The 14,522-nt window shown below is 40.4% G+C and overlaps 2 protein-coding genes across 6 annotated transcripts in view; one reads left to right on the forward strand and one right to left on the reverse strand.

Annotated features, from left to right (window-relative positions):
* ANLN (anillin, actin binding protein) overlaps positions 1-13,834 on the reverse strand; it is a 63,908-nt gene extending 50,074 nt beyond the window's left edge. For all 5 annotated transcript variants that reach the window (XM_032758316.2, XM_032758315.2, XM_058445686.1 and 2 more), the window contains exons 1-3: positions 13,652-13,834; positions 7,255-7,408; positions 4,262-4,576 (exon numbers count right to left, since the gene is read on the reverse strand). In XM_032758316.2, the coding sequence (XP_032614207.1) occupies positions 4,262-4,576; positions 7,255-7,408; positions 13,652-13,669 (487 nt within the window). In that variant the 5' untranslated portion in view covers positions 13,670-13,834. The remainder of the gene's footprint in view (positions 1-4,261; positions 4,577-7,254; positions 7,409-13,651) is intronic.
* The window catches only part of MATCAP2 (microtubule associated tyrosine carboxypeptidase 2), a 65,814-nt gene continuing 64,913 nt past the window's right edge, over positions 13,622-14,522 (forward strand). Inside the window, exon 1 of the mRNA XM_032758323.2 lies at positions 13,622-13,729. Coding sequence (XP_032614214.1) covers positions 13,622-13,729 — 108 coding nt within the window. The remainder of the gene's footprint in view (positions 13,730-14,522) is intronic.

Raw genomic sequence — 14,522 nt, forward strand, 5'->3', positions numbered from 1 at the left:
AAAAAAAATAAACATCCCCTCATTGATACACATCCTCTTTAACTACTGCCCCTCTTTCCCTGCACAATATTCACTCACCACTTAACTCACTCAACTGACCTTCTGCCTATACCACTGCCTTGAAGTTGGTTTTGCCATTGTCACTAGATGCCAGTACATGCTTTGCAGGCTTTGTATTTCTTGACATCTCTAAAATATATCACTCCCTTTCTATTTGTGACATCATTCTATACTATCCTTCCTGGCTTATCCTTCACAGTCTTCCAACTACCAAATACCTCCATTTGGCTCTCCCACACATATCCTAAATAACATATGTGAAGTTGAAATTGCCCCAAACATATTCCTCCTCATCTTAGGAAAAGACATCGCTAACTATCCAGTCACTGAGGCCAGGAATCTGACCTCTTCCTCCCTTCTCCCTCTACCATCCAGTCATTAGGTCCTAGAGTTTGTCTCCTATATCTCTCAAATCCAGCTTCTCCTCTTCATTTCCACAGGCCTTCACTCTTTGCAACTAGATTATATTTTATTTTATTTTTTGAGAAAGAGTTTTGCTCTTGTTGCCCAGGCTGGAATGTAATGGCGCAATCTCGGCTCACTGCAACCTCCGCCTCCTGGGTTCAAGAGATTCTCCTGCCTCAGCCTCCCGAGTAGCTGGGATTACAGGCATGCACCACAGAGTATAGTTACAAGAGCTAGAGATCTTATTAAGCCCATTCCTGAAATATGACAATAAAACTGTCATCTGCTGATAGGACAGCGCTTATTCTAGGGAAAATAACAGAGGTATATAAAGGCTATTGCAGGGAAGGTAGTAGTTAGGGAGGCTTTTCTGGAGGAAGAGACTCCTTAAGCCGGACTCTGAAGGACAACTGGCTTCAGAGAATGGAGATAATCTAGTCAGAAAAACAAAAATGCATAGAAAGCAGACGTAAGTAACATGAGCAGAGTGTGTGTATAAGTAGATCCTATTCCGGTGTTTAAAGCAAGCAGTAGAAAACCAAGAGTTACATTTTTTTTCCATTCTGAATGTGTCAAAATACAGAGATACGTTTGAAAAAGCAACAGGTCCAGATTGGAATTTAATCAGGAGGTGATGGGGAGGTCCTGGGAGAGTTTAAAGCAGAAGCAGGCAAGTGTTTTATAAAAATCACGCTGGTGTGAGAATTGAGGAGGGACTGGACAGGGCAGAGGTTTGAAGCAGGAAGACCAGTGAGAAGGCTAATATTATAATCTAGGTGCAGGCAGGACATGGTGGGTCACACCTGTAATCCCAGCACTATGGGAGGCCGAGGCAGGCACATCACCTGACGTCAGGAGTTTGAGACCAGCGTGGCCAACATGGTGAAACATTTTGTCTCTACTAGAAGTACAAAAAATTAGCTGGGTGTGGTGGCATGCACCTGTAATCCTTGCTACTCGGGAGGCTGAGGCAGGAGAATTGCTTGAACCTGGGAGGCAGAAGTTGCAGTGGGCCAAGATTGTGCCACTGCACTCCAGCCTGGGCAACAGAGCAAGACTCCATCTCAAAAAAAAAAAAAACCAAAAAAAAAACAGCTTTATTGAAGAGGCAATGTTACAACTCTGTTGATTCCCTGTGCAGAGCAGGGCTACCGCAAAGGCAGAGAGTAGCAGTTCAGGGCAGTTTTACAGTCATATTTATACCTACTCTTAATTGCATGCACATTAACGGGCAGCTTATGTAGAAATATCGAGGGACGGGATAGTAACTTTTGGGTCATTGCCATGGAAAGGGGTGGTAACTCCTGGGTGTTGCCATGGCAATGATGAATTGACATGGCACACTGGTGGGCATGTCACTGGAAAGCTGCTTCCCCCTAGGCCCTGTTTTAGCTAGTCCTCAATTTTTTTTAAATTTCTTATTTCTTTGTTGTTGTTATTTCTCAATCTTGTCCAGTGCCCAAGTCCCGCATCTGGAGTCGAGTCCTACCTCTTACCTCACCACTACTAAAATAAATAGGTATTAATTGACACCATAGACTATGCTATGTGCCAAAAAACATCAGGTGGCCTGCCGAGGTGGCTCACGTCTATAATCCCAGCACTTTAGGAGGCAGAGGCGGGCGGATCACCTGAGGTCAGGAGTTCAAGACCAGCTTGGACAACATGGTGAAACCTCATCTCTACTAAAAATACAAAAATTAGCCCAGTGTGATGGCATGAGCCTGTAATCCCAGCCACTCGGGAGGCTGAGGCAGGAGAATCACTTGAACCCGGGAGGCGGAGGTTGCAGTGAGCCGAGATTGCGCCACTGTACTCCAGCCTGGGCAACACAGTGAGACTCTATCTCAAAAAAACAAAAATAAAAACAAAAACAAAAAACCATCAGGCAGGTCACAGGAGTTAAGAGCTCTAAAGTCAAACCATTGGGATTTGAATTTGAGCTGGCTAACCGTGGACAGGTTTATTACCCTATATGAACCCAGTTTCCTTCTTCTATAAAATGAAGATAAAAGTGGTATATATCTCAAGATTATAAGAATTAAACGATATTAGAATAAAAAAATTAGAATAAAAAATATTTGCAATGCCTAGCATTTTACATACTGTTTGTTCTTGAGATTATTATCATCACTGCCAGAAAACATAAACTCTCTGCTGTCTAATTCTTATCAAAATTTCAGTTAAAAAAATTGATATGTATGGAAGACTGCCTGAAATATATGTAGTCCATTTGGTTTAATCCAGTCTAAAATATCTGTCATCCATCCAGCCCCATTCTTCAGATCACTTGATCTCAATTCTGGCTATGCATCAGAATTACCTAAAGAGCTTTAAAAAAAATAAGACAAAAGCACACCTTGGAGCTCCACCACATTTCTGAAATTCTAATCCTATGGTCTATGTGATTCTGATACAATCAGCCAGGCTGAGAACCACCTAAGGAATGCTTCCTTGGGTGAGGCCCAGTAGCCACTGAGCTGTCTGCAAGCACCGTGGGGTCTACCTGCACTGTGCTAGCTCACTTTAGAAATGCTTCTACTGCTGGATGCGGTGGCTCATTACTGTAATCCTAACACTTGGGAGGCCAAGGCGGGCGATCACTTGAGGTCAGGAGTTCAAGACCAGCCTGGCCAACATGGTGCAACTCCATCTCTACCAAAAAATACCCAAAAAATTAGCTGGGCATGGATGGTGGCCCGCACCTGTCATCCCAGCTACTTGGGAGGCTGAGGTACGAGAATCGCTTGAACCTGAGAGGCGGAAGTCGCAGTCAGCCAAGACTGGGCAACAGAGTGAGACTCTGTCTCAAAAAAAAAAAAAAGAAAAGAAAAAAGAAATGCTTTTACTGAGCTTGGAGCCAGGACATCTGCCTACCTTGAGAAACCTTATAGGTTTATCGGCTCCCACAAAGTCATATTTAAGGACACATGAAAGAAAGTTCTCTCAGCTCTTAGTGCCAAATCTCAAGTCTTAGTGCCAAAGATGGTTCTGCTTTTAGCTTGTTAGTCATGTAACTGATAAGTGTTTCATGTCTTCGCATAGGCCACTAGCAAAAGAAGACTTTACAGTTTGCACTTAATGACTTTACTTTTCACTTCTTTGTTTTCCCTTCCCGTATTTTCTCTTCACCTTGACTTCTTTATTTTTCTTGTTTCAAAATACAGATATTTTTATAAGTCATCTCAAAGCTTTTTTTTTTTTTTTTTAACAAGGCAGGCGATAAGTGAAATTGATCATAGCATAAATAACCCTGTTGCATAACTGTTGCTTTACTTCTCAGGTTCCCCTTGTGATTATAGGCTCATGAAAGGCAAGGATCAAGCCACTTCATTCATTTCCAGCACTGTGCGTGATAATATACTTTGCAGGTGCTCAATTTATGTTTTTTGACATTTTATTTCTCCCCTACTGAAAAGCATTGCATACCTTAGTCCCTCAAGTTTATTTAATTATTGAATCCATGAAATAGGATTTCTTTAACATGGAGCTGAGGGTCAGCAATGCTAACAACACATATAGTTTGTTCTCAACTGTTTTTCATTGCAGATATTAAGGTAATACAGTTATAAGATCAGGTTTCTATGAACTAGTCCAAGAACCTCATTGTGATCTACTTCAGTCTAAACACAACCAACTTATACTACTGGTAGACAAACCATATGCAAGCAAAGGATACTCAACATATAGATAAAACAAAAGCATTTTTCATGAGTTAACTGATAAAATGTTCAACATACCAAACTGAATCTTATTGGAACAGATGTATGGGCCATACCATCTATAGAATTCATACCTGTCATATTATCATTATCCCAACGGCGCCGTTGCTCTGCAAGTTTTTGCATACGTGTTTTAACTGAGGAGGTGGCAGTTGCTTCCAATCTTGCGTTCAGCCCTCTCCTCATGCCCAGCAGCGATGCCGGGACAGCCACAGAATCACTGATGGTATCTGCTGCTTGTGGCTGCACCTGAGGAGACACAGGACTTGGAGAACAAGATTCTGCAGATGTTGACTCAACTGGTTGTTTATTTTCCAAGTTAGAACCTTCTACTTCAGTGTTGTCAGAACAGCGTTTTTTTGATGGCGATGGTTTTGTACAAGATTTCTCTACATTAAAAAAGATGAAAAAAGACATTCAAATTTGTAATTTCTCACATGAAAAACTTGAGGGTAGATACTTAACAAATTAATAAAACATCACCCCTCCCTATTCTTTTAAATGATTTTAGTTACAACCAGAAGTATGTTAAACCCCATTCTCTTTCAGCAACTTAGAAATCTGGTATGAAAGATCTTTTCAAGCAAACACAATTTATGTTATAAAAACCTTAATGAAAAGATATTTAGAGCTAAGCTATGGGGACGCAAAGGCTTAAGAAGGATGCAATGGACTCTGGGGACTTGGGGGGTAGAGCGGAAGGGGAGCGAGGGATAAAAGACTACAAATATGGTATAGTGTATACCGCTCGGGTGATGTGTGCACCAAAACCTCACAAATCACCACTAAAGAACTTACTCATGTAACCAAATACCACCTCTACCCCAATAACTTATGGAAAAATAAAAATAAATAAAAGATATTTAAATAATATTTTCAAAATATATGCATAACACTTTATATAGTGTTAAGACAATAGTAAATAAAAAGTGCATACACACAGAGTAAGAAAGCATTCTAACAGATTTTAAAGATTATACAGCCTAATCACCTCATCTTCAGATAAGAAAAATCAAGCCTAGAGAAATTCAGTTACCCGCCTAAAGTCACACAGCTGAGCCAAGTGTAGAAACCAGGTTTTCTGTTTTTGAAACATTCTTTCACGGAAAATAACCAATAAGCATGGTTAGAAGAGCAATTGGCTTGAGGTTTAGGATTACAACAGGAGACAGAAAAAGTGACTGAATTATCTGGTCAATACCAAACAAATTCACCAGTACAAATATTTAACATTTCATATTTCAAGCTTCTATGAACACCTATAAAATAACTGAAAAAGCCCTACAATTAAAAAAAAAAATCTATCGGAACCATAAGGCATATTATTTCTAACTACAACTGAGTTTCAATAATCTCCTGGAAAATTAATATTTTAAAAGAAGGTACATTTCATATGAGATCAGTTTCATCAATTGCCTAACCAAATGTTCTGGCAGTGACCAAAGTAGTATCAGGGATAAATCATGATTGCCCTCGTTGACATCAACCTAAGTAAATATACATCATGAAACTTTCTAATCTATTTTTTCCCCAATACACTTTTATGTCTCTTTTTTTCTTTTTTTGAGATAGGGCCTCACTCTGTCACCCAGGATGGAGTGCAGTGGTGCAATTTCAGCTCACTGCAGCCTCAACTTCCTGGGCTCAAGCGATCCTCTCACCTCAGCCTCCTGCGTAGCTGGGACTACAGATGTGCCACCATGCCCAGCTAATTTTTGTATTTTTTGTAGAGACAGGGTTTTGCTATGTTGCCCAGGCTGGTCTCCAACTCCTGAGCTCAAGCAATCTGCCCATCTCAGTCTCTCAAAGTGTTGAGATTACAGGCATGAGCCACCACACCTGGCTCTTGTTTCTTTTCTTTTCCTTTTTTTATTTTTGAAACTTTCTAATGTTTTATAACTCATTTATGGATCTATTTTCTATGAACACATCTAATAATTTTTGGAAGTGTTCCTGCTTTAACATGCAATACCATCTGGAAATACAGAATTCTTCTAGTTTACAATTATCTAAAACAGTTAATGTGAACTTCTACCTAAATATCAAAATGTAGTTTTGAACTTCTACCTAAGCATCCAAACACTGGTTTTCAAATACATAGCATTCAATAGTACAAACCCATCTCACAGTGAAAACGAAGATCCTGGACTAGGGTCAGGCCCCTATTTTCCTAGCTGAATACTATATAATATGTAATGTATTTCCTTCACTCTCCCTTCAAAATGGATAAACATATGAAAATTAATTCTTGTTCTATGGTTAGCTTCCAAAATAACTGAGCTAGCCCCATGTACTCTTCTCTGCTTTTTTTAAAAAAAAAAAAAAAAAAAAAAAAAAAACATTGGTTTTGCCCTCTGTAATTTTTTTCTACATTTTATTTTACAGTTGCATTACAGTATTTTACAGTCGTACTAAGGAAGATTATTATCTCCAGACTATTCTATACTCCAGGAAAAGACTAAGGAGGCTGGCTGATGCTGGCTGGGAATCACTCCTAGGACTGAGGAAAGAGTAAGACTACAGGTGAGTTTGTGTTTGTGTGTATGTGTGTGTGTGCTTGTGTTTAATTCCACCACTTCTGGAGATTAACAACATAAACTTTAGAGAGTTGGTTCAGCAAATACAGGGTGAAAAAGGTTCATTAAATGTCAAGTATGGGCAGTGTGCCTTCCATTGCCTTGCTGGTACCGGAGACACCATCCAAACTCAGTGGCCAGCTGTTCTGCCACCTCTGGGATAAAAAACTACACACTACTGTAAGTATAAATGTTACCCTACTTCTTTATTTTTCTTCCCTTGAGGTTTTAAGGATAACTTCAGAATGAAGAAAATAAAGTTCAATCAATTAATTTGAAATATTTTTTAGAAGAAACCGTTCCAACCCAATAGGTTCTAGGCCTAATATAATAACTCTGAAATAGAATGGAAGGCTGTTATTTCCCCCAGAGGCTGTTACATTTGTCTCCCAAAGAGCTTGGTTCTTCTATACGCTAATGAAATGTTTGGGGCTTGTCTCCTTCAAAAGAAAAAAAAAGGTAAATGTTATTTTTCCCCACAAATCTTTTACCTTCACCACCAGAGAGGGGCTGCTGGTTACTTGCTTCTGAAAGTGGCTGTCTGGCTCGCTTAGCGTGAGTCATAGACCTTGGAGCTGCTGTGGGCCTCTCAGCCATTTTTCTCTGAAGATTCTCTCGCCTGGCACGGGTTCGCTCCAGCAGTTTCTACATAAATAAATATATCAGTGTTACAACACAAGTTTAATCAAAGGTTCATAAAATTGCAGTATCTTCTAAAATCACCAATTGCCATATAGGATGACAGTTAAACACATTTCAAAAGTGAAATCCTAAGCAATTACGTCAAGATTCACTAAACGAGAACCCCAATGTCATAATTATTACAGGAATATTACAGGGGGAATAAAATGTGTAAAGTTAGTTATATAAGATTTTTAATGGCCACAAATTTTTTCTGCTTTCATCAAAAGACAGAATCTATTTCTTCACCCTTGAATCTGGGCTGCCCTTGTGATCTGTTTTGACCAATAAAATATGGCACAAGTGATATTGTGAGACTTTTACACATCAAGAGATTTTACAGTTTGGGGTCTCTCTCTCTCTCTGCCACTAAGTGAACATGCCCAGGTTAAGTCTACCAGAGACACATGGCCCAGGTGATGGTAAGTATCAACTATCAAACATGTGAATAAGGCCATCATAGACCATCCAGCTCCAGATAATCTGCCAGATCACTGAAGATTCCTGCATGACCACCGCAGAGACAAGCAGAAGAACAGCCTGGCTGAGCACAATACAAATTGCTGACCCACTGAATCATGAGAAATAAGAGTATTGTTTTAAGCCACTATGGTAGGCAAAATAATGGTCCCTCAAAGATTTTTTGTCCTAATACCCTAAACCTCTGAATATGTTGCCTTACAGGGCAAAAGAGACTTTACTGATGTGATTAAGAATCTTTAGATGGAGATAGTCCTGGATTATCTGATCAGGCCCAACATAATCACAAAGGTCCTTACAACGGAAAACAGAGAGGCAGGAAGATCAGAGTCAGGGAAAATATGACCATGGAAGCAGAGGTCAGAGTAATGTGATTTTTGGCTTTGAAGATGGGGGAACGGGACAAGCCAAGAAATACAGATGGCTTTTAGAAACAAGAAAAGTTAGGAAACAGATTCTCCCCTATAGCCTCCAGAAGAAACACAATTCCGCTGACATGTTGATTTTAACGTGGTAAAATTCATTTCCGATTTCAGAGTGAAACCCTGTCTCTAAAGAACTGTAAAATAATGAATATGTTATTTTAAGCCACTAAATTTGTGATAACTTGTTACAGCAGCAAAACTAATAGAGCTGCTAAAATCTGGGGTGGTGGTAAGCAGCAAGAGATAAATAACATATTAGTCCTTTGAAAACATAAAACATTTCCTAAGAGGAAAGAAAAACAAAATAATCTTATGTTTTATTTAATTAAATATTAACATATAATAAAATGGTTTTAAATTGAAATCTTAGCCATTCTATAAAGTCATGAATACTCTCCTTTCTACTCCAAATCCACTGATGTTCCTATTTTAAGTCAATTTTAGTAAAGCTCAAACACAAGACCCTGTAAAACAATTGATTTTCTTTCAAATGCACACAACTAAAGGAGGTATGCAGATTATTTTTACTGCCTTGCATACTCAGATACAGTAGTTAGTGCAGGCTGAAAAATTAAATTCCATTTGACTCTTTTCAATTCCTTAAAATACAGTAACAATTTTTTTAAAATCTGAGTATATAAAAGAAACATGAGCTAAATTTGAAAGAAGGCACACTCTACTCTTAAGAATGATTTCTAACTTAAAGTTCATTGAAAAAAGTGACACTAAATTGAAATGCTCTAATCACTGAAAAAATAATTTATGAACCAAATGGCTTCCAAAATACAAGACCTTCACCCGCTAAATAAAAGTCCTTCAACAAATTCGAGAATAAGCATATTGTTTCACAAATCCATATATGTCTGATAATTTCGCCCCATGATACAATATGAGAACTAAAAATAAAATACTAATCCTCCCAACCAACTGAACGGATCCCCTCTTGATGACGGGGACCCCAAAGAAACCTTAAAAACTGAGTTCTCAGCCATGATGGGACAGGAGGCTGCATGTACCTTGTTATACCCCTCCTTTTGCTGTTTAGACACAATAACTGATGAGCATTAATGTTAAATAGAGATCATAAGACTGACAGAAGACTCTTTGTAGCAATAAGATATCAAATTATAAACAGGATCAAGCCTGGGCAACAAAGCAAGATCCTGTCTCTGCAAAACATACAAAAGTTAGCCAGGCATGGTGGGGCACATCTGTAGTCCCAGCTACCCGGGGGGGTGGGGTGGCTGAAGCAAAAGGATTACTTGAGCTCAGGAGTTCAAGGTTGCTGAGAGCTGTGATCGCTACTGCACTCCAGCCTGGGTAACACAGTGAGACCCTGTCTGTAAACAAATAACTAGGACCTAAGGCCATGCCAGGCAAGGGTTAAGTCACAAACTCCCTACCCTTAAAAAATAAACTGTCTTCTAACTGCCAAAGTTTTTCTTTTACTCTAGTAGCTGAACAAGCACTGACCTTGAGAAAAGCAATAAATATTAAAACAATTGCAGCTCATCCTCCATCAGACACTGATTAACCCTCCTGCTCCACAAGCTACAACTACAGCTTTAATTGGACAAGAGATTGATTTCAATAACTCTCTCTCAGTAAGAAGACTACCAACCATGAACTGATTCTGGCCAGTTTACAGAGGCTGCTCACTTGAATGCCTTCATGTCCCCACCTCACCTTTTGAGATATAGGGCCCAATGTTAAGTCTTCATCCCAAAGTGAACATGGGATGCATGTAACTGCACGTTTGTTCAGTACCCACCCATCAGGACCCCTTTGTAAATACTCATAGCTCTGCCTATAACCTGTTGAATATGTATACCTGGCTAACCCTTTAGGCATAAATCCCTGTTCCAGCTTCTCCTCTCTTGAAGTGCCTGCCCGAAGCTATTAAATATGTTTCCCAGCCTGTCAGGATGGCCACACTGTAGGCTGTAAGCCTTTATAAGAAAGTCTCTGCTGGGCACAGTGGCTCATGCTTGTAATTCCAGCACTTTGGGAGGCCAAGGCAGGCGGATCACTTGAGGCTAGGAATTTGAGACCAGCTTGGCAAACACAGTGAAACCGCGTCTCTACTAAAAATACAAAAATTAGCCAGGCATGGTGGTGCATGCCTGTAGTCCCAGCTACTTGGGAGGCTGAGGCAGGTGAATCACTTGAACCTGGGAAGCAAAAGTTACATTGAGCCAAGATCACACCATTGCACTCCAGTCTGGGTGAGAACGAGACTCTGTCTCAAAAAAAACGAAAAAAGAAAAAAGAAATAATGTCTTCTTTCTAAATTAATAAATTTATAATTTTTCAATTGCTATATCTCTCACTTCCCAGATACAACACTAGCCTAATTATATTCATTCATGGACATGCCCACATTCCATTCTCGTCAGTTAGAACATTTGTGAGTCAGTACAGCTTCAGTTACCATGAGCAGTAGGTCACAACAAAAGAATGTGATTTTGTCATTCGAACATATATGAATGTTCTATTGCTTACATTAGATTCAAAAATTGCCAGATTAAAAAAAATTAAATAGATATGCAAAAAGGTTCCCTAATCTGTGAAATAAAGCTATAAACACCAAAGGTTATTAATTTAAAAGAAATTATATATCTGAAATATATAAACTCAATAGCTCAATAAACGTAAGTAGCTGTTCCTTATAATAGTATATCAGGAATTTTAAAACTCTTTTAAATACAAGGTATATTCCTTGAAATATCACACCTTTCTCAAACAGTGTAGGCATTAAAAAAAAAAAACCACTGCAATAACATATTCAAGAAGTAAGATAGCCCATATGTATGAATCTCAGATAACTGAAGCTTATAGTCCCTGAACAACTTTTGCCACATACATCCCAGTCAACTCTGACAAATTTTTCTAGGAGATTTTACTAATTTCCTGCCTTCTTTAACACAGTAGACTCAATATAAATTAACTTCTTATTTTCAATATGCTCTAGCAGCTCTTCCCCAGGGACCTTCATTTAATTCTGGAAAATAAGAGAAATTCCACTAAAAATGGTAGTGGCATGTTTATTTGTTTACTTATTTATATGCAGCCTGCAGACATTAAAGGATCTAAAGCATCTACAATAAAATATGCTTCTGTGAAGTATTTTAATTATAGCTCTTTCTCTTTTAAGGTTTTTATAAAGAAAGTTCTGGATTGGTACACTTCACTCTGGGTTTCTTTGTAGTATTCTTATACTGGGATGACTATCACCTGTGAGTAGAGCTTCAAACTCTTGATGTTATGAGTAGTGAGTTTATGGTTTTGTCACCTGGGCAACAGTGCAAGACTCCGTTTAAAAAAAAAAAAAAAAAAAAGAGTGCCAGAACAGTATCAGCGACGGCAGGGAGGAAGACCGATGCAGAACAGTCTCGTTTGAGGAAAAGAGAGTTTACCATGATTGTAACCTTTCTCAACTGGAGTTACCAAAATAATTAAGCCCTAATACCCTGGCGTTAATGTAATAGACTCATTTCCTATGTTTGTAGGGTGGCATTGAATTATCCTGGGGAGAATTGAGAAAATGGTCTCTCAATTTTCCTGTGTACCATGGTTCTGAGAGGAAACCCTGGTTGAGAAAGTCATTTTATACTGACTTTCAGTCGATAGACAAAGAATTGTACCAGTAGCTCATTTCACTGTGCAAATGTTATGAATGCTATAATTAAGCACCCAAGAGTTGGAATCAATTCAAGTAGTTCATTCATTACCTATTAAGGAAAAGACATCTAAGCTGTTTTTCCAACTGTAAGTGATCTTGCAGGCTGCATATAAATAAGGTGCTATGAAATCTAACTTTTCATAATATAAACCATACATATTTCTGAGCACATCCTAAAACGATCTAAACAGGTAAAGTTTCTTTCAATTGAGATTTGTACTACCTTCAGAATGACATTTTTAAGTAAAATGAAGTGCAATGTTCAGCCAACTTAAAAATGCTTTGTTCCTGTCTGTTACTTAGGAAGACACACAGGGCTAATGTTTTAAGGAATTCTATTCTAGTTTAGATAAAACAAATACACTCTTTTCGACCTCAGTGTAAGTGAAAGATATTTGGTGCATGACCAGCCCTATTTTAAGGCTAATACAAAAATATGCTCTCGATTTTTCTATTAGAACCTTTAAGGAAGGTGAAAAAAATTGATGTATTTGTCCCAAGATGATTAAGAATCTGAAACAGAAAAATAGATTATGTCATGCTTTTATATAAGTAAACTCTAATTGCTGAAACCTGTAATTAATATCTTATACATAACTTATAGAATTATAATTACGTCTCCCCGAAAGAATTACCACTCTTCACAGCATTTAAGTTTTTGAATCAGTGTAAACACAGTTTTAGGTCCACTTTGCAACACTCAAAAACTAACAGTTTGAAATTTGCACAACAGCCTAAAGAAAGAGGAACTGTCCTGGAATAAAAGGAAGTGGACAACTGGCAACAAAACACTCCCAAATGTGACAACGCATTCTCCACAAAAGCTAAAACTAGAGAAATCGACACAGTAACCATGTAACCCATATGCAATCCCAAAGGAACAAAAGATGAAATAAGTACTATAATGGTATGCCCCAGAAACACTGAAAAGTTTATTTCTTTGCTCTAAAATCGTGAGCTAATAGTTTTGCTCGGTACACTTGCACTGTTTCAATTAAAATGGTCAGTCCCGGGTATGAACTTGTTCGTTAGTTAGCTGAACAATGGGATCTCAAGGAACTACTGGCTTTTTATGAACGAATGCAGTGGTTTCTAGCACCTGCTTATTTTAACGTTTTGCTGTCATTTCATTAGCATCTCCTCTGCGGGCTGCGTGAACTCCGCAAATCACACATCCCACTGCCTTTCCCGGCGGCAGCCGCACTGAGTCACCGGCCCCGGACTCCGCCCTGCAGGGCATTCCAGCTGCTTCCAGCAGGACCCGTTCCGCAGGCCTACGCCTCACTCTTGCTGCGCCAGGACTGCAGAGGGACATGGTAAAAATGGGGGTTGAAAGACCTCTCACTACAGCCTTTTAGGACAGACTCAAAGCCTTCCTCCCTGAGTTTTATCTGTAGGACCGGAACAACAAAATCTCAGAGGAACCCACCAACCACAGCAGGCCGCAGCCGCGGCCCCTGCTCGGCATCCTCAGCCAGCCCGACCCCCGCCCGCACACACTGCGCACGCGCACACACGCGCCCTCCGCCGGGTGGGGGTTCACCCAGAGGTTGACAGAGGAAGGGCGGTGGGGGCCTAGAGCAGTGGGTCATGGCTGGCTGCACCCGCAAACTCACTCACCTCCGTAAACGGATCCATCGCCCCAGGCGTCGGACTACGAGACGATGGAAACGGTGGTTCAAATTCAGGAAGAGAAAAGTGAGTCTCAGCTCAGTGTGTCTCCTGGAAAAAACCAGGAGTCTGAGGCGGGGGAACTCTCCCACAACCAGCTGTCCTCTCCTCTCGGCTTCCAGTGTCGGACTCGGCCTCTGCAGCCGTTCAAATTTGAATTTCAGCGCCGAGCCGCGAGCATGCGCGCTGGGCGGAGCCGGGGCGCCCTCTCCCCGCCCCTGCGCTCGGTCACGTGGCCGCCCAGGGCCGGGTGGTTCCCAGGGGCGGCCCCGCCTCCTTCCCGGCCCCCTCCCAGGAGAGCTTCCTGCTCTCCAACCGCGTTGGGTTCCCGGCTCCACCCCCGACAACCACACATTCCACTCAGCTTTAAGGCGATTGCTTCACACTAAGCGCATTTGGGCGTTCCCGCCTTCCTTCATTCCTAAATGAAGTATTAAGGCCGGGAGTAGTGGCGCATGCCTATAATCCCAGCATTTGGGGATGCGGAGGCTGGAGGATCGCTTGAGCCCAGGAGGTCATGGCTGCAGTGAGCTGTGATCTCACTACTGCACTCCAGCCTGGGCGGCAGAGTGAGACCCTGCCTCAAAAAAAAAAAAAAAAAAAAAAAAAAAGGATTAAGAGCCCTTGTGTTGGCTGGACGTAATCCCAGCACTGTGGGAGGCCGAGGCAGGCAGATCACGAGGTCAGGAGTTCAAGACCAGCGTGGCCAACATGGTGAAACCCCGTCTTTACTAAAAATACAAAAAAATCAGATAGGCATGGTGGTGCGTGCCTGTAATCCCAGCTACTCGGGAGGCTGAGGCAGGAGAATTGCTTGAAC

The sequence above is a fragment of the Hylobates moloch genome, unplaced genomic scaffold (genome assembly GCF_009828535.3).
Source record: "Hylobates moloch isolate HMO894 unplaced genomic scaffold, HMol_V3 SCAFFOLD_1, whole genome shotgun sequence".
Classification (NCBI taxonomy): domain Eukaryota; kingdom Metazoa; phylum Chordata; class Mammalia; order Primates; family Hylobatidae; genus Hylobates; species Hylobates moloch.